This window comes from Phragmites australis, chromosome 13 (assembly GCF_958298935.1).
Source record: "Phragmites australis chromosome 13, lpPhrAust1.1, whole genome shotgun sequence".
NCBI classification, from domain to species: Eukaryota; Viridiplantae; Streptophyta; class Magnoliopsida; order Poales; family Poaceae; genus Phragmites; species Phragmites australis.
Genome location: NC_084933.1, coordinates 12,400,031 through 12,425,041, shown reverse-complemented (window position 1 = coordinate 12,425,041; position 25,011 = coordinate 12,400,031). Strand labels below are relative to the sequence as shown.

The 25,011-nt window shown below is 42.3% G+C and overlaps 2 protein-coding genes across 2 annotated transcripts; both read left to right on the top strand.

Annotated features, from left to right (window-relative positions):
- Positions 1 to 5,087: 5,087 nt before the first annotated feature.
- LOC133887873 (protein Rf1, mitochondrial-like) lies at positions 5,088 to 8,274 on the top strand. Its single transcript, XM_062327867.1, has one exon. The coding sequence runs from the start codon at positions 5,246 to 5,248 to the stop codon at positions 7,709 to 7,711; it is 2,466 nt and encodes an 821-aa protein (XP_062183851.1). The 5' UTR covers positions 5,088 to 5,245; the 3' UTR covers positions 7,712 to 8,274.
- A 13,490-nt stretch (positions 8,275 to 21,764) lies between these two features.
- LOC133888604 (small ribosomal subunit protein eS8-like) lies at positions 21,765 to 24,386 on the top strand. The gene is made up of 5 exons (XM_062328906.1): positions 21,765 to 21,902; positions 22,024 to 22,096; positions 22,874 to 23,207; positions 23,698 to 23,873; positions 24,162 to 24,386. Exons 1-5 carry the CDS (start codon positions 21,899 to 21,901, stop codon positions 24,238 to 24,240), a joined length of 666 nt encoding a protein of 221 aa, XP_062184890.1. The 5' UTR covers positions 21,765 to 21,898; the 3' UTR covers positions 24,241 to 24,386.
- The last annotated feature ends 625 nt before the right edge of the window (positions 24,387 to 25,011 follow it).

Below are 25,011 nucleotides of genomic sequence, written 5' to 3'. Positions count from 1 at the left end.
CAATCAACACGGCGTGTCATGCATCCAATTAAGTGTACCTCCAATGACTATTGAAGAAGACGCCATACAAGCTTCTCATTGGGAGGAAATCTAATATCTCCTACTTTCGGGTGTTCGGGTGTACGTGTTTTATCTTCAAGAAAAGAGAACGCCTAGGGAAGTTTAAACGTCATTGTGATATTGGTTTTCTTGTTGGTTATGTATCTAACTCCAACGCATGTCGAGTATTCAAACTTCCCTAAACGTTCTCAAGGAGAAGGTGTCTCTTATGATGATGTAGGTGATGAACCCTTGAGAGATGTGATGAAGAAGATGGCGATTGGGGGTATGAAGCCTAAGGATGAGGATGAAGATGTAACTTCCACTTACAATCCATATACCTCTATGGCGCCTCAAGTTGATCAAGATGGTGAGAAGGATGATCAACCACTTCCATCACAAGATGTCTATATCTCTCAAGAAAAAGCTCAAGCTCAAGATGTTATACCAACCAAGATACACCTCAAGAACCATAAGTGAAGCAAACATATATTTTCAGGGATCATCCCATTGACTTGATCATTGAGAGTCCATCTAGGGAAGTAAGAACTCGCTCTCGTCAATATGCTTCATTTTATGAATATTACTCGTTTGTCTCTTATTTAGAATCTACACATATAGATGAGACTCTCAAGGATCCGTATTGGGTGATTGCTATACATGAAAAACTCAACAACTTTACGCACAATAAAGTATGGATACTAGAAGAGATGCATCAAGACAAGAATATGATTGGAACTAAGTGGGTCTTCCGCAACAAGCAAGATGAACATGGTGTGATGGTACGCAACAAGCCAAGACTCATTGCACAACGATTTGCACAAGTTGAAGGGTTAGATTTTGGCAAAACATTTACTCCCGTGGCAAGGTTTGAAGCCATCTGTATCCTTCTTACATATGTTTCACATATAATATTAAGCTTTACCAAATGAATGTGAAGAGTGCATTTTTGAATGGCTTTATTAATGAACTCGTTTATGTTGAATAACCCCTGGTTTCAAAGATACTAGATATCCCAATCATGTTTATAGGTTACACAAGGCGCTCTATGGACTCAAGCAAGCACCAAGATATTGGTATGAACGACTACGTGACTTCCTCATCAACCAAGGATTTATGATTGGGAGGGTGGACACTATATTATTCACAAAGATTATTGACAATAAGCTTTTCTTGTGTCAAATTTATATTGATGATATAATATTTGGTTCAACTAACAAAGATTTTTGCAAGAAATTTGGTGACATGATGTTTAGGGAGTTCGAGATGTCAATGATTGGAGAGCTCAACTACTTCCTTGGATTTCAAATCAAGAAATTGAAGGAAGGGACTTTCATCCATCAAGAGAAGTACACGAAGGATATTCTCAAGAAGTTCAAGATAGATGATATCAAGCCAATCAAGACTCCAATGCCTACTAACGAACATATTGACATGGATGAAACGGGTAAATCAGTTGACCAAAAGCTTTATTGTTTCATTATTGGGTTAGTTCTTTACCTTAACGCATTTAGGCCTGATATCGTACCAACCACGAGACCTGGTATGGGATAGACTTGGCCTATTAATTAGTGAATTCAAGTTTTGTACATGCCAAACGGAAGAGTGGATGTGTGGGGACAGCTAAGGCCAGAACTATTTGGTTAGTGGTATGAGATGTGTAGTGGAAGGGAATGGTGAAAACTTGCTGAAAACTACAGGGCGCAAAAGGGGGCTTCTGGGTGGCGTGTATACCACTTTGATGGCGGTAAAACCTAGTGAGCGTGCACATACTGGATGAAACTTTATAACGGTTTTGTAGTGATTTTTGGACAACACACCATAGTCGTGTGTTAAGTGCTTGGCTGGCACGGCAACAAGGAATTCACGACTCATGGGGAAAGCTGGACAACCTCTAACAAAGTATAAAATCTGATATATCAGCCATGCTCATGGTCATGAGAGACTTGGATTCTCACATGATTAGTTGGTTTGATTGGATAGTTCTTGGTTACCTGTGGAGGGTATCAAGTCGGATGGTTTGGGAACCTGAAGTGGTTTTCGTGAAGTTGAGAAACATATGGAGATGTTTCTAGGAGTTGGAAGTTTAGTGATGATTCGCTAGTTAAATAGGATGCTTTTATAATTCTATGATAGCATAGTTGGCATTTATGCAAAATAAACCTGTTATAGCATATTCCCTTTGTTCAAGCTTGCATGTCATTTATTTCCCACACTTGCGGAGTACGATATGTACTAATACTTGCTATTTCCATCCAAATGTACATCAAACGCTGCTCATATAATGAAGAATAACTAGACTAACTTGCCGATGAAGATAAAGATTGCTAGGCTGGTAGACCCCCGGTCGATTGGTTGTGGAAGATGGGAGCTTCGCTGTGTTTTGCTAGTGTGTTTTAGTTAAAGACTTTGAGGTCTTTCTATTTTGTTTAAGTTAAGCGTTGTAATAATGACACTTGTGTGATACACTGATGAAGTCGCTGCATATATTAAACTTGATCCTGACATACATGTGGTTTACATATGATTTTGTCCCTTTATAAAATTGGGTGTGACACATGCCTTGCTTGATCTTCATGTGTGCAGTTAGGATCACCCTTGACTCCCCCGGCCTCCTTGATCGTCCGGCACTAAGCACCCCACTTGGCCCTGATCACCCGTTATCGACTGTCAAGTTGCATCTAACATTTGCCCACCAATAGATAAGCAAATATGTATCTCCAGAGCCAAGTAATATCACCACATGTTAGTCCAAATCAAATCTCAATTGAGAAGAACAGACGTGACCCAAAATGTGTACACCGAATGTTCTGGTGTGTTCATCCTCTGAACACCAGAGAATCCGATGAGTACATCTCCATTTTGCACCGAGAAAAAATCCCTCTCTAGAAAATATGGTTTGGTGATCACTTGAGCACACACCGGACCATCCGGTGGGTACATCCCTACTGGAACCAAGTTTTGAAACCTCTCTGAAAATATTGGTCTGGTGATCACTTTTTGCCTACACCGGACAATCCGGTGCTCACTTCAAATTTGGCACCAAAACCTTCTCTGCAAGAATTAGTCCGGTGTTGTCCTCCGGTAATCACATTCCACTCACCGGAGCATCCGGTGAGTTCTTCTGCTCCAGGCACACATTTCAGTCCCTTTGAAAATATTAGTTCGGTGCTTACTCATGCACACACTGGACCATCTGGCACTTGATTCAAATTTTGGCGCCAGAAGACCTTCTCTATAGAATTTAGTTCGATGCTCATATCTGTCATACACTAGATTATCCGGTGAGATAAAAAACCCACACACTGAATTGTCTGATGAGTGAAAACCTTCTGCACCGAACTAACTCCAATTCCTTGCAACTTTGGTTAGACAAGATTATCATTGCAGTACATACCTATGCATTAGCAATCAAACAAGCATTCATCCAAAGCCACACATTGTCAATCACTATCACAAAGCATAAACCAAGGCACATCTCAACTTGGTTTCTCAGGGTGCCATACTCAAGCAAGAAGAGGCGCTCCCTTACACAGCAGTGAAGGATCAACTAGATGAACCCCTGGCTTTTATAGCTAAGGCAATTGCTTGTGCACGCTAGGGGAGGAAAACAGAGTCTTCATGGGCGTCATTTTGTGGCACTCCCAATTAGTCCCCTAGGGGGGCCCATGGTCACGCCTGGGTCGATCCATGCCCACGTGGCAACGTCCTGCGGTGGCTCCCTGGTTTTTTGCGCGCATGTCTTATCGCATTTATGGCTCGAGCCTCTTTCAACGCATGAAAACCCTAGGTGAACCTATGCATTACCCTATCAGACACACTGACATTACTGCACATCATCTATTACTCGAACCAAAAAATGAGAAGAATACCTTGCTGCCACACACAACCTCCACCATGATGGTGCAAGCGGCCAAAGGACTCACCATCAAGGGAGCTGAAGGGCTTACTCTGCATAGGCTCCGGAGCGCATTGACTTTGTCAGGCCTCATCGCGGTAAACCGCTGAGGGGGTCATGGACTCCCACCTTCAGCGTACCTATCAACCACACAGTTTCCTCCAAATTACGCTATCACCATCAAGCTTCACCATCGTCACTCACGGTCACCACGGAGAGGCTCCTCAGTGGCGAGAAGCTATAGTATGATATATTGATTATGATGTTGGGCTGGAGCTAGTTCCTTCTACATCCGCTCGTCCCTCTGTACCTCGGGGCCAGCGGATCAGGAGGTACTATTGAGGGAAATACCCCAGTCTACAGACATTATTAAAGGGTCACCATCAAGAGCTCATCCAAAGCACTTGGGCTCTGGATCCCCATGCGGAGGTCTGGCTTCCGAAGAGCGTGAACCCCTCTGGCCACTGCCTTTTGAGACAGGGGAAGTTGCTGGTCTTCGGAAGAGATTGTTGGGGGCTGTCTTTAAGGACCCTATCACCCTTGGTCTTGTCAGTCTATGCCTGTGAATCTCAGGTTCCAAAGGCCTCTCGGATTTTCGGGCTCCAGAGCTCTGCAGAGCCCTAGCCTCCTAGAGCCCCAGTCCTTCGGAACCTGGGCAAGCTCTCCGAAGCTTGGGAAGTGGACCATAAAGCCTTGGAGAAAAATCAGCCGCTGCAAGTAAATGATCGATATTTAATGCCAGTGCAAGTGGTAGCCATCCTTACATTCGGGACAGTGCGGCGTCATACCGCAATTGACGACCGGTCGAGTATCGCACCCTCTGGGGTCACCTACACTATTGTATTTGTCATAATAGATAATATATTTTAGTTATGGATAAATATATTCTGCCTGAACTCAGGCTGTATAATTCGATTAGCCCTAAGTTCCTATAGCATGACGATAACTTACATCGTTATTTTTATAAGGACATATTTGTATACTTACACCCCAAATAGCACTGTAAAAATACAGACGTATGGCCATCAGAGCAGTGACCAATCTTTTGGTGATAAACACATCGGTATTCCTTCTATCTAGAGGAGATTATCGCCATACTTATTTGTGGAAGATATTTTCTTACACAAACACCAAACTGCCCTATCAATTTATTTTGACTAAAGTAAATCTTTATGGAAATATTGACAAGAACAAAAGGTCTAATGTATTTGAGTATTGTGGTAATTCCAATGGAATTTTCCATAGCTCTATCAGGTTACAAGTCACAACTGCTCCTTTCAGTGTTTCAACGAGCAACTGCAGCCGCCGATGTCCCGCCTCCGCTCCTCCACCCCCGCCGCTGCCGCGGCCGGCAGCGGCAGAACCTCATCCTCCAGCTCCACCTCCTCACGCTCGTCACCATGCTCTTTCGAGGCAGCCTTGGGCGCCTTCAAAGAGCGCCTAAGCTCCGGGACGCTCGGGCCGGAAGACGCGCGCCACCTGTTCGACGAATTGCTGCGCCTCGCCAGCCCCGGCTCAGCCCGCGCGCTGAATGGCCTTCTTGCCATGCTGGCCCGCGCGCCGCCGTCCTCTACCTACAGCGACGGCCCCGCCCTCGTCGTCGCCCTCTTCAACCGCATGTCCCGAGGCGCCGACCCACGGGTGGTGCTGCCCACGTTCCACACCTACGGCATCCTCATGGACTGTTGCTGCCGCACGCACCGCCCAAACCTAGCGCTTGCCTTCTTCGGCCGACTCCTTAGATCAGGCCTGGGCGTCAATGCCGTCACCTTCAACGGCCTCCTCCAGGCCCTCTGCAACACAAAGCGGACAGACGAGGCTGTGGACGTGTTGCTCCACAGGATGACCGAGCTGGGTTGTTTGCCTGATGTCGTCTCATACTCGATTGTTCTGAAGAGCTTTTGCGATAATAGGAAGAGTCAGCGAGCGCTCGAGCTTCTCCGGACGATGGCCGAAGGAGGTGTCTGCTCGCCCAATGTGGTAGCCTACAGCATCGTTATGGATGGTTTCTTTAAGGAGGGTGAAGTAGCTAAAGCATGTGATCTATTTCATGAGATGATGCAGCAGGGGATTTCACCCGATGTGGTGACATACAGCTCCATTATTGATGCACTATGCAAGGCCAGAGCGATGGATAAGGCAGAGATATTCCTCCTACAGATGGTTGATCAAGGTGTACGACCAGATATTGTGATATATACTAACGTAATCCATGGATATTCCACTGTCGGCCAATGGAAGGAGGCGGCTAGGGTATTAAAAGAAATGACAAGTCATGGTATCCTACCAAATGTTGTTACATGGAACTCGTTCATGGCTTCCCTTTGCAAGCATGGAAAAAACAAGGATGCTAGAGATGTTTTTGACTCAATGGCTATGAAAGGCCAAAAACCTAATATTCTCTCCTACTCTATTATGCTTCATGGGTACGCTACTGAAGGATGCTTTGTTGATATGATTGATCTCTTCAATTTGATGGTAGGAGATGGTATTGTACCTGACCACCATATTTTCAATATACTGATCAATGCATACGCTAAACGTGGAATGATGGATGATGCTTTGCTTATCCTTATAAAAATGAGGCAGCAAGGAGTTAAACCTGATGTGGTCACCTATTCAACAGTAATAGCTGCATTTTGTAGGATGGGTAGGTTGGATGACGCTATCGAAAAATTTGATCAGATGATTGACCAAGGTGTACCACCGAATTTAGCTATTTACCAGTGTCTGATCCAGAGTTTTTGTGCTCTTGGTGCTTTGGTAAAAGCCAAGGAATTGGTTTGTGAAATGATGAATAAAGGTATGCATCCTGACATTGTGTTCTTCAGTTCAATAATAAACACCCTTTGCAAAAAAGGAAGGGTAATGGACGCACAAAATATATTCAAATTCATTATACGTATTGGTCTGCGTCCTGATGTTATTATGTTTAGTTCACTTATGGATGGCTATTGCCTGGTGGGAAAGATGGAGGAAGCATTGAGAGTATTTGATGCTATGTTATCAGCTGGCATTGAACCTAATGTTGTAGTGTATGGTACACTTGTTAATGGCTACTGTAAAATTGGAAGGATTGATGATGGATTGAGACTTTTCAGAGAAATGTTGTGTAAAGAGGTTAAGCCCACGACTATTATGTACAACATCATACTGGATGGGTTATTTCAGGCTGGGAGATCAGTTGCTGCAAAGGAAAATTTTCATAAAATGATTGAAAGTGGAATCCCAGTAGGCACTGATACATACAACACAGTTCTTTGTGGACTTTGTAAAAATAATTGCTCTGATGAAGCATTCACGCTTTTCAAGAAATTACATGCAATGAACGTGAAGATTGATATCATAACTCTTAATATTATGATTACTGAAATGTTTAAAACTAGGAGAATTGAAGAAGCTAAGGATCTGTTTGCTTCTACCTCAGCAAATGGGCTGGTGCCTTCTGTTGAGACTTACCATCTAATGATGACAAATCTTATAAAAGAAGGGTTGCTGGAAGAGGCAGACAATATCTATTTATCTACGGAGAATGCTGGCTGCGATCCCAACTCTCAATTGCTAAATCATGTTGTCAGGACGTTACTGGAGACTGGTGAAATAGTTAAGGCTGGAACTTTTCTGTCTAAAATTGATGAGAAGAATTTCTCACTTGAAGCCTCAACCACTGAGTTGCTGATCACTCTCTTCTCAAGGAAACGGACATGTCAGAAACATATAAAATTTCTCCCTGGAAAGTATCAGTTTCTTGTGGGAGGCAGCCACAGCTGGTAGATTATAGAGATTGTTAGGGGCTGTCTTTAAGGACCCTATCGCCCTTGGTCCTGTCAGTCTTGTTGTTTTCCTTGGAGCCAATCCTATCTGCCTGTGAATCTCGGGTTCCAAATGCCTCTCGGGTTTCTGGGCTCCGGAGCTCTGCAGAGCCCTAGCCTCCTGGAGCCCCAGTCTTCCGGAACCTGGGCAAGCTCTCCGAAGCTTGGGAAGTGGGCCATCAAGCCTTGGAGACAAATCAGCCGCCTGCAGGTAAACGACCGATATTTAATGCCGGTGCAAGTGGTAGTTATCCTGACATTCGGGACAGTGCGGCGTCATACCGCAATTGACGACCGGTCGAGTATCACACCCTCTGAGGTCACCTACACCATTGTATTTGTCATAGATAATATCTTTTAGTTAGGGGTAAATATATTCTGCCTGAACTCAGGCTGTATAATTCGATTAACCCTAAGTTCTTATAGCATGACGGTAACTTGCATCGCTATTTTTGTAAGAACATATTTGTATACTTACACCTCAAATAACACTGTAAAAATATAGACGCATGGCCATAGGGCATGGATCAATCTTTTGGTGATAAAACACATCGGTATTCCTTCTATCTAGAGGAGGTTGTCGCCATACTTGTTTGTAAAAGATATTTTCTTACACAAACACCAAACTGCCATATCAATTTATTTTGACTAAAGTAAATCTTTATGGAAATATTGACAAGAACAAAAGGTCTAATGTATTTGAGTATTGTGGTAATTCCAATGGAATTTTCCATAGCTCTATCAGGTTACAAGTCACAACTGTTCCTTTCAGTGTTTCAACGAGCAACTGCAGCCGCCGATGTCCCAGAACATGCTCTTGAGTTTTGTTTGTCACTAGGGATATTATCTGCACAAACAGCCAGTTCCTGATCCTTTTGTTTTGTTCATTTTGTGTTAAGTCACAAGAAGACTAGCTAGGTGTGAATTTTCTTTCTAGTCGTGTTTAACAAAATTGGGAGATAGAGTCTTCTGACTGGGAAGGCATACACATGAGTTTTTTCTATATAAAGTATAATGAATTCTTTGCAATTTGTTCGAGCATGCAACTCCCACCTTGGATATATAATGTTAGTTCAAACAGTTAGTTCGTTTCATGTTGATGCTTTTTTTTGGCGGATGTCATTCTCGGTGATCTGCTTGATATGTAAATGTTCGTTTGTGCAAGCACAGTTTTTAGTCAAGCTGGCATGCAAGCTCCACATAGCTGATCTGGTGAGGAAACACTATTTGGAAATAGAACACTTCTCATTTTTTAACATCATTCACATATATATTTATATCTCTCTTTGTAGGTTAACTTGGCTCTGACACCAAGGAATTATGTGAAAAAGTGCAGGCATGGGCTGCGGAAATGTTAGTTCAAGAGCTATGCGCATGTGCCACAGTGATCAAGGCGTCCATGAGGTCTGGCAGTCTATCAGTTCTGAAAGGAATACCCGTTGGAATTTATGGTTTCCTTTGTTGCAAATCCAATCATCTAGATTGGAATTGGAAGAAGCAATTCCCCCATTTGTAGCAAATGGTTATCCATTATCCAGTTCACCAATTATGAGTTGGGCGCTTTAACCATTCAGCCATGGATGCGCAGTGATGCGTTCTGAATTATCTTTCTGAATAGTTATGTATCTTAGATAGTGTTTTGCTAATCCTTGTTGTAAAAAATAGCAATACAGGTGGCTGTGTGGCGTGATCATTATCTACGACACTGCAGCTGGTAGATGCTTGAACGTCTGATCTGTAGCTAGAACTATTGCCAGTATATCATGGTAACACCTGCAGCAAGTCTTTCCTTGTTGATCTGAAATATCATGGAACGATATCTAGCTCCTCCAAAAAATAAAATAAAAGTGACTCCCTATAACGCGTGTGAACTTTTTTTTTGCATTGAATGCGTATAAACTACTAAGCTTTGACTAATAATGTTCTTTGAATATTTAGAGTGGCTATAGGAAGATGATACGAGTAGATCTATCACGAAATATACTTTCATGTTATTATACTGTATAACTTTGTTATGTTTTACAAATATTATGACTGAGACAGTTTCAGTGTCCAAAATTTGATTATTTGTGACCTGAGGTAGTAACAACCATGGTTCAGATAAAGTAGCTTTAAGTTAACCACATCTTTTTTGGAACAAGCTTTAAACACATATATCAGTCAGTATCAGGCAACCAAATCATTTTGGAGAGCCTGGGCCAATGGTCAGACAATACTGAGTTGCTGTGATAATCCGTTCTAGTTTTGAATCTCACTCGTTCTCGGAGGTAAAAACGTGACTTCACACTGCTGAATTTCAGCATGTCACATGCTTGTCTGAGTTGCTTGCTGATAACCTAACCCTGTTTGTGAATTGGTGATCGTGTCCTGCTTGTTTGTGGATGAGTTGTGGCATGAAGCTATAAATGGTATCCCATTTTGTCATATTTTCCTTTACAAATTTTAGACGCACAAGAGATCATTTTTACACGATTTTGGTATAGACAACGATAGCATGCACGATGAGGTTGTTTCTTTTTTTTGCTGAGAGGACGCTGAAAAGTAGTTTCCGTTCTTTTTTCTTTGAGAGAACAAAGTAGCAACCATATACCCGCAAAGAAAAAAGAGGTAACAATCATCTGCTAGCGGATACTGCATGTAGTTTCTTTTTTTGCTGAGAGGACGCTGAAAAGTAGTTTCCGTTCTTTTTTCTTTGAGAGAACAAAATAGCAACCATATACCCGCAAAGAAAAAAGAGGTAGCAATCATCTGCTAGCGGTGAGGCGCTGCTGTTGACTTGTTCATTCTGCGATTTACTTTTTTGTTGATTAGAGAGGAGCAGTTCAAGAATTTTTGCAGTTAGAAATCATAGCAACGCTGCACTTCAGTGGACTGCTGTTTACAGCCTGATTACAAGAGTGAGTGGTAGCATACTCTAGAAGCATGAATACAGCTTTGTTCACAGCTTTGATCACATGAGCAGCTCTAGAAGCATGAATACATGTTTCATGATATGTCTGATAGAGCTCAGATCTCTAAATCTTCATGGTATCATGTGAAATACCGTAGATCACCTCTCAAAAAGGAAATTAAGAAAGACAGCCAAACGTGTTTGCGGTTTCAAATTATTTTACTTAGCTGTCTTTATTACGTGCCACTCCAATTTAGCATAAAAGATTCCACTACAAAAAAGTTTGCATTATTATTTTGTGTCTAAAACCTGTAACATTTGGGTCTGGCCATTCTCTTTCCTTTGCCGATACTTTCCAGCATTTTAATCTTTTCGCCGCGTGTTTTGGCCTAAGTATCATGGACCAAACATTTAATCTGATTTGAACCAGACTCTCACTGTTATATGATGCTGATTGCTGATCGATATTTGAACTCTAGTACATGGAAGAGAAATTTACCACAAAAGGATTTATTGCGCCAAGAACAGTGCTTCCCTGGAAATCAATAATGAGATTAAAAAAATTCGTAGCATGATGCTTATCGTTCCAAATCACAATTTACACGTGACAAGTGCCAATGGAAATATTTAACTCAGAGCCATCAAGCTAGGCAATATCCAACCATTCAATTTCTCTGTATTGTCTCATTATTCTCAAATTCCTAGTGATCCCTTTCACTTTGTTCCAGTAGACATTGTGTGAGTACATGTGTGTGGTGATATGAGTATATGCTACATCTGCGTGCTATACTAGGTTTATGAAAAAATCTCTTTATCTTTGCACCTGCCACACCCGCACCCATAATTCTAGCAGATACAACCAGAGGAAGCCAAAAATGGGGAATAGAAGAAACAAAAAGAATCCAAGAAGGGATGCGGATCTGGATGAAGATGGAGGAGTTGAAGGATCACAGGAGATGAGTGTAGCATCTAGGCTCCTAGATAAGAGGTAAGAGTTTCGGTGATTAATGACAACCGTATCATTGTGACTAACGTATGCGCTTTGAACAGTATAAAAGAAAAAGAAAAACATAATTGACAATGATGTCTTGATACTCTTGCCCTTTAAAGAGCTTATATGGATGATCAAAGGACCGGTACATGAAGGATAAGGATCTTCTAGTTCTAAGTGTCACAAAGAAATGAAGGACACTTAGAGTAGTATAGGTTCTATTTCTTTTTAGTCTTTTGATCGTACTATAAAGAGGGGTTAAGAGTTGTAGCTTGACCTAGGTGAGTCTAGACATAGTTGATGCACACTTGTGACTTTCTATTGCTAGGTTGGCCATAAAAGCTTTTGGTTCAGTATCCAAGTAGTTAGAACTCAAGACGGCTTTGAATTAGATAAATTCAGCGAAAATTCAACTCACCGGATGATCCTCTGTAGAAAGAGTGATCTCACCGGAGCAATTTCCTAAGAGTTCTGACTTGAAAATTTGTTGAAGACCACGCCGGATAGTCCGGCGTTCGAGTGGTGAGATCACCGGAGAAATATTCGCAGTGAAGTCTCGGATTAAGTCTACACGCCGGATGGTCCGGCGTAGAAAAGAGTATTCACCGGATGAATTTATACAGAGAGGTTGCAAACTATCATCTGGCCCGTTTCCATGCGCCGGATAATCCGGCGTAAGTCCGGATTAAACGCCGGAGCTTTAACGGCTAATGGAACAGTTAACGGCTATTTTGTCAGGGGCATTAGCACCGGATATTCCGATGTGAAGTGAGTTATTCACACCGGAACTTCCGGCGTTAAGAAAAATTCTGGGTTATTAGGTAACGGCCAATTCTTGATCCTTAGCCTATAAATACCCACTCATTTGGACTTCTCAGTATCTCTTGCGATCCTGTAGCAGCTCATACACTTGGTGTGTCATTTAGAAGCAAGAGAGAGCACTTGTGTTAATTCTAAGTTCTTAGTTGAAGATTAGGGACTTCTTTAAGTGCTTCAAGAGTAACAAGTGTGCATCTAGCTGTTGTCTAGGCTTGGTCTTTGTCAAGTGAAGCTTGAGGCTTGTTACTTTGGTGGTTGGCAACACCTAGACGGTCTTGGTGATCGGAGGTTTTCTCGATGAGCTCTTGGAGGATTTGTGGGAGCCCCGGGAAGAGATTATGTACTTGGTTTGATGCCCGCCAATCCGGAGATGGAGAAGGGGCAATCAAGAGGGAGCACTTGAGTCTTGGTGACTCAAGGGGGAGCTACATCCTTGGTGGATGCTCCAACGAGGACTAGGGGGAAGTGCCAACTTCTCGAAACCTCGGGAAAAAATCGGTGTTCTCTTCTCCAACTATTTACTTTCCCGCATTTTACTTTGAGTATCTTTGCTATTGCGAGTCCTTCTTTAAAATTCTCTCTCTTGGTTATCTTGCTTGTTTAGTTGCCTTATCCTAGTTTAAATCACGTAGTCGCATTCTCTTTTATCTAGGCTAAAGTTTTTATTTGTTTAAGCGGTAGAAGTTTTAATTAGCGCCCAATTCACCCTCCCTCTTGGGCCATTCGATCCTTTCAATGAGCTGTGCCTATTACCAGAAGTAGTGGTCATGGCATCAACGCTATGTTGTGTGAGATTTAGGGATGAAAATGAAAACAATAAATCTCAGTATTCTAGAGATCTTTTTCAAACTTTTTCGGCCGCTGAAGCCAAAAATGATATATCAGAAAAAACAAAACAATAAAACTTTACATAAACAATAGCGAAAATGATTTAGGTCACTTCCAATCATTTTCAAGTTCTTCTGTTTTGAGTCGGAACTTCTCGGATCTCCTTCTAGACAATAGGCCCCCTTGGTCCCTCTCATACTGTGTATCTAATCACGGTGCGTGGGGAGGTTACAGACCCACTAGGAATGACACGCGTGTGGCGCACGGTGTGTCTGAATGTGACAGTGGATGACGACATCACCGTGGGCGCGCTCCTAGGGGACATGGTGGTGGGTGTCGTCGTTGTGACCATCGCCACGATCACCATGCTCGGTTGTGCTCGGCGCGCGCGTGGTCGTGCTCGGTGGCGTGATGCTAGAGATGAACTGCAATGCGATGATTGCTATCGTCAACATGTCAATCCACAACTAGGGTTGCCTGCAGTGCGTCTAATTGTTATGATTGTAATCAAGCAGCTTGATTGTAATCGAGCGTCTCATTGCGATTGCCTTTGAGTTGATCTTATGAGTTATTTTCGCAAAACAAAACTAAGTTAGTCAAAACTATCACAAAAAAATAACACCTTCAGATATTGGGTTTCAAAGAACATTGCTTTTGTATGTATAATTTTTTCATAAACTCACATACCAGAGTTAGAGAAGAGCAATTGCACAGGGTAAATGTTGTATAGTCACATGGTGCTGTAATGGCGAAAGCTAGCGTTCAGTGCTACGGTTCAGTTCTTTCAGGTTTGAATTATCGATTCTCAATTGATATCGGCATGTTTCCTTCCTGATAACATTGTTTCTAGTTTTCTCGTATTATCGATGTCATACTTGTTTTCGGCATTATCGTTATTGACTTTGTTTCCAAGCGAAAATGTTAAACTAAAAGTGGTTTAGGCATTTTCCGATCATTTTCGAACCGTTTTCGTCTCTAGTGAGATCCTTCTGCTCCTTGGCTTTTCCCATGTTCACTGTCGTTTGTACCGCCCTTGTCTGCAAGCGCTTGCTCCATATTGCCTCTGAGCCTAACTTCCCTGGCCGCTTCCAGGACCTTCACTCGTCTCGCCTTCTTGCCTCCTACTTTCCCCCAATCATGGGGTAACCCCAGCTTGTGCCGCCATAAGGTTTGCCCCCCCCCCCCCCAAGCTTGCTGCCGTCGTACACCGCAAGAGAATCTACTTTCTGAAGTTGGAGCAGTTCAAATTTGGTAATAGCTTTGAAATTTTGGAATGGTGTAATGGCAGTATGCTAGTCAGGGTTATGTATATAAATACCAACTTTTTCTGAAGAAATTGCAGTGTGCAACGCACTGCTATTGGTGCCGGACTTCAACTACCTCCCACGGTGCCCACTTCTCCGCCCCCACGGCTTTCATAGGTACGAGTCTCCTAGAGGACAGTGGTGATGGCCTATCCTACCACCAAGTGAGATTGGTGTTCAACAACAACAGGAGAGTTATCTTCGCGCAAGCAGCTTCCATTCAAACTGGAGCTTGGGGCAATAGTCGTGCCTTAGCTATGTTAGAGCTCCCTAAACTGTGGTGGTGTTGCATGAACTTGGGTTTGTTTGTTGGTGGTGAGTTCTATATGTTGGGCCAGAAATTAAAGGGTATATTGTTGGATCAAATTTGGCATCTATGAGCTTGTTCTTCATCAACCTTCCAGATGGTGTAGAGCTCAATTATCCAGAACGCTTGAGCTGTCCCGTGCAAATGATTCCATGTGGTATCTCATTCATGTCAAGGGGTTGGAGATTCATGTTTGGTTTCATGATACATACAACGATGGCAACACAAACAATTCGGTGTTAACTGATACCATTTGTCTACTTGAGATATTTGTCCTCTTGCAAAGCCTGGTTCAGTGGTTCAGAGTTAGGGGATAGCACTCATGTTCTGATCGCTAAATATTGAGTTTGTGTGCTTGGGGGTAGAGGTGGGCATTGGACCGTGCTGGCCCAATCGTGCTTTGGGCCCTTTGGGCTGTGCCTGATCGTCTCATACAGGATAACTGTGAGGAAGCCCAGCATGGTCCAATCATGCTTTGGACCCTTCGGGTCGTGCTTGATCGGCTCGTATAAGATAACTATGAGGAACTGTTTAAATTATATTCGAATTAATCAAATCAGATGATCTTCCATTAAGATAAGCTAGCACACACCTGCCTCTGGACATGCCATGTGCTAATTCACATCTCAAAATAACAATCACAACAACAAATGATTAAGACAAATACAATCCCGGTAGTCCCAATATGTGTTTTATGTCTAAGATCATAACACACACTTTTACAACAAGCTTCATCACATCAAGATATAACAAAGTATGAGTAATTTAAATATATTATAAGTCTTTAGAATTATTACAAGTTCAACAATTTAAAGTACCACTTGATGAAATTTAAAGAGGAGATCGAACTAGACATGTTCGGGCTCCCAACATATACATGTACAAGCTCTAGAATAAGCAAAATACACCAAGTTTATATCCTAACATGTTAATGTCACTATATAGCGAAATAACATCTATAAACAACAAAAGATGTGATGCCATTGGCCCTAAGGCACCATCGAGTCACCACGAGTAGCTCACCACTACTCTTGCCCATCACCGCAATTGGCGGGCATGAAGTAGACATACACTAATTCATCATCATCTGTAAAATCTCAATGATAATAACATGATTATGAAGTTACTTGTAAGACTTACTAATATCTAGTACATATAATAACCCGACTCCAAGGATTATGCACTTGGAATGAGTAATAAGGAGTCGGTCACACGGTTAAATAAATTTATATGCAAAAGCAACTTATTAACTCAAAAGTGTGAGCACCTAACTTATCTCAAAACATTTGCTAAACTATCATGATAACATAAGTATAAACATAGCCAACTTAAGAACGTGCTCTTCTCAACATAGACATACTCGAGTCACTTCTCAACATACCATATACAACCCAATATCGGAACTCTACGATTGATGAGGATAGACATTAAACATTCTTATAACCGAGAGCGTATCAATTTAAATTGATCTTACATCCTGCAGGAGTACATCTTTATCCACACAAGTCAGGTGCATCTACTTGGCACCTGAGACAACCTTTCTTATACCCGAAACTACCCACTTTCACTTGCCCCTATGGCATCGGGATTATCGCGAACGTGTCCCGGACACCTCTGGCTCCCCGACACATTGCTTCTACTCATTATTTTTCTCTTACGTGTCATAGAGTCACAAGTCAAGTGTTAGCATGGCGTATGATAATTGGCTCATTCGTACATTTATTGAATATGTGGAAGTACATAAAGTACTTAAGCCAACGGCAAACAACGGTCGTTGCTTAATTGATGCAAGCGGCCTATGACATTCGGGTTCCTGTTCCAGCCTGCCCCTAATACCGCTCACATCTTGTCTTATTCTCACAAACTCTTTCATCCTAACATCATTTTTATTGTGAATAATAATTAAGCCATATAGCTCGCGAACGATATAATGCTGCATCGCTCGACTTCTACCAATGATCTAAGTTTGCTAAGCACATCATTTTCATTTTAAGCTCAACAATTTTATGGTGATACTTCAGGTTACAATGGATCCAGATATACACAATGTCAAGGTAGAGGCAATGTAAGAAGATAGGTTTTACCAACAAAACCCAACATCGACTCACTAAACATGCATAATACATATAGTGATAATTTATAAAAATCAGACATCACGAGATCCAAAGTAAAGATGAAATATGCATAGATGATTGTCTTGGTTTTCCTGTGCTTCATTCACATACACCTCCGGTTTGATATTGGCCTCGACTTCTTGAATCGTCAACACATCACTCTCTAGTCAATGGAACAACGCATCGAATGAACAAAAGAACGAACTAAGAGGTATGCCTATGAGGCATGATCGTGAATAAGGTGCAATGTGTCATGCCATGAAAACATTTGCAAATGAACACTTGATCAATTGGACTAGAAGATGTTTAAACATCGTATGAGACAACATAAGCTTACTGGGTTTTGATTAGCTGGCGGTCAGACCAAGATGGAGTGGTGGTTAGACCGTGGGGGTCAGACATAGAAAAAAATGGTACTAAGTAAACATGGCGGTCAGACCGCAGGTCTAGAGGTCAAACCAGCCACACTAATGGTCTGACTCCTGACTAGGGAGTCTAAACTTGATTCTAATCGGCCAAGTCTTAAGCCCGTGGTTAGACCGGCCCAGGTGACGGTTAGACCACTGAGCCTGGCCAGCAACACCTCAGTGAGGTCACCAACGAAGGCTTCGGCGATGCCTTCGACCAAGGGTGGTACCGAAACATTCTACAAGGCTATGTGGTTCATTTTAGGCGGTTTGAGCGACATGCACAGGGCCAAACTTGATGACCCTATGGATGACGTCCATGGCTAAGGGTGAAGGTCAGGTCTTAGCTAATGGGGATCGGTTGGAGCTCAATGATGATAGGGAAATGGTCGAAAAAGTCTCACCTTAGTGTCAGAAAGCTTCCTAGAGGGTTGGCTGGCTTCGAGGAGGCTTCGATTTGGAGATCGGGCTTCGGGTGGTGCTCAACATTGAGGTACAAGAAACACGTGAGGGAAGCTTCTCTGGCGAAGATGACGGCGGGGAGGAGCTCAAGGAGGCTTGGTGAAGCTCAGGGAAGGTTTCTTCCGTCGATCTCTGGCTATTGTGATGGTCGAGGTGAGAGCTCCCTTCTCTCTCAGTTTTGGGTCGGGGTGGGGAGTGAGTGTGAGAGTGAGTGAGTGAGGGGGTTGAGGGGGTCTTTAAATGGAATTCTGAGCCCTGATGATCAGACCGCGAGCTAGGTCCACATGCAATAAGTTATCCTCCTTTCCTCTTTTTCAACTAATTTTTTTTTCATACCTTCCTAAATGGTTTTGGGCTATCTAAACTACTTCAAAACAATTCCCACTCATAAGTATATGGTGCGAGTCGCTTATCAACGTACCGTTTAAAAAGTTTTGAACACTTAAAATAAAATCAAAAGTATAAAACATGATGTCATGATGCATATGCTTGCTTGATGACTAGGTTAAGGTTTTTCGGGTGTGACAATAATGGAATGTGTCATGCTGGCCTTGCTCATCTCCAATGAGGCCTAGGCACAACCCATGGCATGATGGGCTGGTTCGTGCTGGGCCAGCCTGGGCACAACCCAAGTGCATAGATGGATGGTCCGATCGTGTTTGCTACTAGGCACTTGACAATACCTATCTACTTGATGCGGCATGCGCGCGCAGTAGTTGCTTGCTACTAGCTATTGTTGTCGCGTGAGCTGTGCTTGTTGCCTGCGTGTGCTACATTGCTACTAGTCTAGTACTCTCACATGTTATCTCTCTCACACACACATGCTACATGGACTATGGAGCATGCTATCTCTTCCACATGTTGCATGGCATAGTAGGTGAGGTAGGTGGACCTGGTGCACACAAGTAAGGTATAGACTAACAAGATACAAAAGTGTTGGAATGCTACGTACATGCCTGTTTACATGCCGATCCAGCCCAAGCAAGGCCCATTTTTTTGTGCTGGGCCGAGCCACCCATCGTGCCTCACATATAGGCCTAACACGGCCTGTCGCTTGTGCTGAGCCGGGTCAGTCATTTTTTATTCCGGATCGTATCATGCTTGGACCGTACCATGCTAGTCGGGTTGTGGGCTAGCCAAAAGCACAAGCACGGCCTAAGTCCCACCTCTACTAGGGGGTGGAGAGAGAATCACACTTGTTGCATATCAAGAGGAAGACAGTGGAGAAGGTGTGCGAATACGAGGTGGAGTTAACTAGCGAAAACTTTCGCATCCTTCCCTTCATGATGGTCCCCCCCCCCCTCCCCCAATTTTTTTTTCCAGCATTGAGCAATCCACACGATAAAGATGTGTGATCCTCCAAAGTGGCCTTTGGTTTTAAATGGTTCTGTGTATCTTCATTAGTAGTGAATCTTTGTATTTCTTTATGGAATCCATCAATTCCTCCTGAGACCAATCCTGGATTATAGTTTTCCTTTAGATTTGTCTTCAGTTTGGAAAAAGTTCGTTTAAGATGGTCCATCTATCTATGACATTGTTTCCATTATGTCTATGCTGGATGTTATGCTTACTTTATAATGGTTTATTGTGTAGGACAAGTTTCTTTTGGCATAGAGTATTGTAAAAGTATTACTAATTTGATCAGTTGTGGTCTCGTTTAGTTTGATTGTTGTGTTGGTATCCCCTGCCATTATCAGTTAACCAAATCGCTTGCTAAAGTGCCAACATTGCAGTACCGCTGCACCAGTGCTACTCTATTTTGACAACGTAGAAGTTAGGTTCATCCATGCATATTGATTTAAAGATGGCACAATATTGGCGTGACTATAATATTGTGCTTTTACTTTGCAGCAGACAATTTTCTTTTCTTTGGGATGAAATTCGCTTGTAGCAGATAAGCCAAGATAACCAACACCTTTACAATCATCAAGTCTTTTCTGAAAGATAAAACTTAATACGGTGTTTACATTTCTGCCAACACTTTTGCCTTGAAGGTTTAGTTTTGTATGTTTTATCTATATTTCTCTTTCTTGCTTTCAAACTTTCATCTTTTGTGATGGAAGTTTCTCGGAGGAGGATCAAAGTCTCATTCATGAAAGTTTCTCACAGGAAGATCTGAGCCTCACTCAAGTAATTCCGTCCTTGTGAAGGTGTCAGTTCTACTATTCAACTGATGGCTTTCAGTCAAACTGGCATGCAAGCTCTGCACTGCTGATCTGATGGCTTTTCAGTCAAACTGAAATATAAGGCATGCTGAGATGTTGTGCACTGTGTATGAATGAACCAACTTAAGATTTCAGCCACACACCAACATCTATAGCTCGTGAGCAAGTAGAGAGAGCAAGAAAATCCTCGCTCCACAGGATGAGATTGCCGGGCAAAGCGACAATTTTTTCCCAGAGAAATAAGCAGAAACTTTTATTAATTATGAATAATCTCTACTACATAAAATATGAGTTGATTTTTATGTCATATTTTCCCTCGCTCTCCTCCTATCTAATAAAAATCTCTAAATTTTGAATAATTTATCATTTTTTACCATCTCCTTCATCATCTAGCCTCACTGCCTCATTGCTGGCTATAGATATGTAACATATTTTACTAATAAAAATAAAATAAAGAAATTAACGGATAATCTTTTTAATCCCACTGAAATCAAAATACGATATTGCTCTAGCCATATTTTTGGGAGATACTCTCATAACACGTCCACATTTCTATATAATAAGTTTTTCTTTAATATTATTGCGTCTAATATTTATATTTTTGTGGTAACACACAGGCACGTAGCTAGTGTTTATAGGTGCGTCAAAAATATCAAAAGGGTTAGAAAATCAAATATAGCGACAAAGGTTTAGTGTTGAAGCCGCTCTGGCTAGATTGTGCGTCTCCCCGTTGTTGTTCCTGCTCTACTGCGAGGGGAGATTCGATTTTACATAGGAAAATCGAAATAGCCTTAAGATGTTGCAAGAAATTAGATTTTACATAGGAGGACTAAATCAACACAAAATAGCCGGACAAAGCAACAATTTTTTTCCAGAGAAATAAGCTGGAGCTTTTATTAATTATGAATAATCTCTACCATATAAAATATAAGTTTGTTCTCGCATCACCTCTTTCCTCATTCTCCTCGTATCTAATAAAAACCTATAAAATTTGAATAATTTATTCTTTTTTGCCATCTTCCTCATCATCTAGCCTTGCCTCGTTACTGGCTATAGATATAGGACACGCTTTACTAATAAAAATTAGGAGAGAAATTAACGGATAATCTCCCCTTACTTTTTTGAATTACATATAAAATCAAACTATGGTATTGCTCCAGACGTATTTTTTTATAACAATCTTATGACATATCCACATCTCCATATTTGAGTTTGTGCTTAATGATATTGCATCCAATATTTATATTTTTATTGCTATGTATAGGTACTTAGCTAGTATTTATAGGTACAACTGAAATATCGAAAGGGTTAGAAAACCAAATATAGCGGCCTGGATTCATTGTTGAAGCCGCTCTAGCTAGATTGTGCGCCTCCCCGTTGCTCTTCCTGCTCTGTTGTGAGGGAAAATTCGATTTTACATAGGAAATTCGAAATAGCCTTAAGATTTTACAAGAAATTAGATTTTACATAGGAGGACTAAATCAACACAAAATTGCTAGAGGAAATTCGAAAGTAATACTTTTTTGAGAGAAACTCGAAAGCAATACTAGTCACTTAAGGTGGTCCGGCCGTGCAGATCATCTACTCATTTGGGCCCGGCCTAGGGAAACGGGCCTAACTGGGCCGCATCCTCCAAAGAATGGCCTCCAGGCTCATCTCCACCGTCGGATCAGCTCATCTCCACCGTCGGATCAGCCCATCTCCATCGTAAGTAAACCCTAAGCCGCGGCCGCCCTCCTATTTAACCCGAGACCCTAGGGTTTCGCTCTCCTCTTCCCTGCGAGACCGAACCAGTTGCAGCGGCGGCGCAGGCGGACGAGGAGGAGGCGGAGCAGCAGCCGAGCCAAGCCACCGCCGCCACCATGGGTAGGGCCTCGCCGCTCTCCGCTTCTCGCTCTCCTTTTGCAGCTCCCATGACCGCGGAGGTTGCTGGGTTTGAGCGATGCTTACGGCGGCGTTTGTTGTTTCTGTGGCTGTGGTTGCGCAGGTATCTCGCGTGATTCGATGCACAAGCGCCGGGCCACCGGTGGGAAGCAGAAGGCGTGGAGGAAGAAGCGAAAGTAATTGCGATATCTCCCTTTGTTTACTTTCCGTTACTGTAGATTTGTAGGTTAGACGAGGACTCAATTAGATCAGTGGTCTGAATTATTAGTTTTGCATTTAGATCTTTGGATGGAATTGTTTTGTAGCTGTGTTTATCGATCCGACTGTTGATGCGGATGATTTGCTCACTACATCACTTCTACCGTCATTTCTGTGGCTCACGCTTTTGGATGATATAGGTTAGGACATTGTTAAGTTGGACAGTCTCTTGTCTATTAAATCGGCTGTGATGATTGAATTGTGATCTGTGATAGTCCTTATGTGCCGTGCTCCTCATACTGTTGCGCCAAAGAAGTAATCATTGTTTTTTCGGATGCTTGATTGTTGTTTTGGAAAAAACCCGAAGTCTGGTAATCTGTTGGCTTTTAAATTATCTGGGAACTGCGTGTGGAGTCTCTATGTTGCATACATGTTCTACCTTTTAAATTGTATTTTTAAATCTGTTGGTATAAGCATGGAATGTTGGTGTTTGCTACTTGAATAAGGAATGCATATCATCATCCATGTGAAGCGTCATTTTAGTAATTTATACAGTTTTTATATGATGTGTATGAAGCAGGAGTGTTTGTAAAACAGATTTAGTGCTGAGAGTTTGGTAGTGTGAATAAATGTTATTATCTCATTCTAGAAGTACAAGAATAGAATGGTTGTAGCTTGTAATGGTTTGATTATAGACTTGCATTACGTTCAACTCTGTTCAGAGTTTAATGTGGCCTTTCCCATTTCTCTTGAAGGTATGAGCTTGGCCGTCAGCCTGCCAACACCAAACTGTCAAGCAATAAGACAGTGAGGAGGGTCCGTGTCCGAGGAGGTAATGTGAAGTGGAGGGCTCTCCGCCTGGATACTGGTAACTACTCATGGGGAAGTGAGGCTGTTACCCGGAAGACCCGTATCCTTGATGTGGTCTACAATGCGTCAAACAATGAGCTTGTGAGGACTCAGACCCTTGTGAAGAGCGCCATTGTGCAAGTTGATGCTGCCCCGTTCAAGCAGTGGTACCTCACTCACTATGGAGTGGACATTGGTAGGAAGAAGAAGACCTCTGCTGCCAAGAAGGATGCTGCTGAGGTATTTTTCTTTGCAACCCAAGTTTTATTGCTGGTTATCATTTGGAGGGGAATGACTTAGCTCATACATAGTGTTTTGTTGTTGGACAACAGCAACTCATTTTTTAGGGAGAGATCTGACTCTACTGCACTCTTGTAAGCATGTGCATACTGATTACTCCTAAGCAGCATTGCATCTGTGGCTGACAGATTGCAATAGACCCCATTCTTAAACATTGTGTACTCACTTAGCTTATTTCTACTTTTACGGGATGATGGAATTTGCTACTACCCTCTTTTATAGATAAACTTGGTTGAATGCACTTTTTGTTTGAGACAACTGTGTTAATTTGTATATGAAAAATATTGAAGTAGTTATCTGCAATTAATATATTTATTTCTGACTAATCTTTATGCCCAAGAGTAATAGTTTAATGAAATCCCTTTTCCTTCTGCTCTATTGTTATGCTTTCCTTAATGGATCATTTGTTGTTTGCTGCTCGTATGCACAGGGACAAGAGAGTGAGGCTGCAGCTGAGGAAACAAAGAAGAGCAACCATGTCCAGAGGAAGCTTGAAAAGCGTCAGCAGAGCCGCACACTTGACACGCACATTGAAGAGCAGTTTGGCAGTGGGAGGTTGTTGGCGTGCATTGCTTCCCGCCCTGGGCAGTGTGGCCGTGCTGATGGGTATGGAATACTGAAATTCTGTTGGCTCTTACTTAGCACATGTATTCTGAAATGAATTAGATCTGTGCGTTGGTTTATTTGGTCCTGGTTTATATGACCTGAACATTCCACTTTAGATCCAGATGTTTGTGGAAATTATATGATAGAAGCCCTTTAATCACAGTTAGAAGTAGACAGTACGAGATATGTTGTGCAGCTGCAGTTTGCATGCTGGTACTATTGTTGCCACCTGAAATTCACTTGCAATTGTTGCTGGTAGCTCCTTACAATGCCTTTTTTTTATGACAGGTACATCCTTGAGGGTAAAGAGCTTGAGTTCTACATGAAGAAGCTCCAGAGGAAGAAGGGCAAGGGCGCTGCAGCTTAGAGCATTCTGGCTGGTGTTTTATGCTGGATGGGTGACCTATATATTTACTCTGGGTTTTGTTAGTTGTCTCAAGTGCTTCTATGTCATGTTTTCAGACCTACTGAACACCTATTTTCTAAAAGTGAATCAACTCTAGCTTTGAAGAATTGAGAATTTTCACCTCTGCTGTGGTTGCATTTCTCGCGATGTTTAGGTTCCCTGTGTACTTGAGCTTCAACAGTTTGCTTGTTTAGCAGTTTTGGTTCATCTCTGTGATGGCTTTGGAAATGGCGCATTTCCTGTTTGATATCCCGGGGTAGTTTAGTGTTTTGGCGAAACAGGTCCCGATTTGCTTTAACAATCTTCGGCAGTTCTCTCCACGGCATCTTCTGTAAATTTAGCTGGTGAGTTATCTAGGTTGCAGTGTAGTCCCTTGCTGGCTCTTGCTCGAAATCCCAGCTTTTTTGCAGGTCAAGAAAGATTTTCTAGTGATCCATTTTTGTTTTCCTGTATCATTGGGTATATGATCCGTGATTTGAGCTCGGCGCTGGTTGCATAGAAGACGGAGATGATTTGCTCAGTCTAGAGGTAGAAGAAACAAGGGAACCATTGGAGGTTGATCTGACCATCGACGTTTATCGATTGAGATTTGGGGAAATATTAGTCACCTGATGAATAGAACCTCCCATATAATAGTATAGTTATGCGAGAAAGGTAAGTAGGCGACGACGTATGTTGAGCCGGGGAAGAGGCAAAATTGAGCGAGGGGATGAGCAAAGAAAAGGGCGCAAG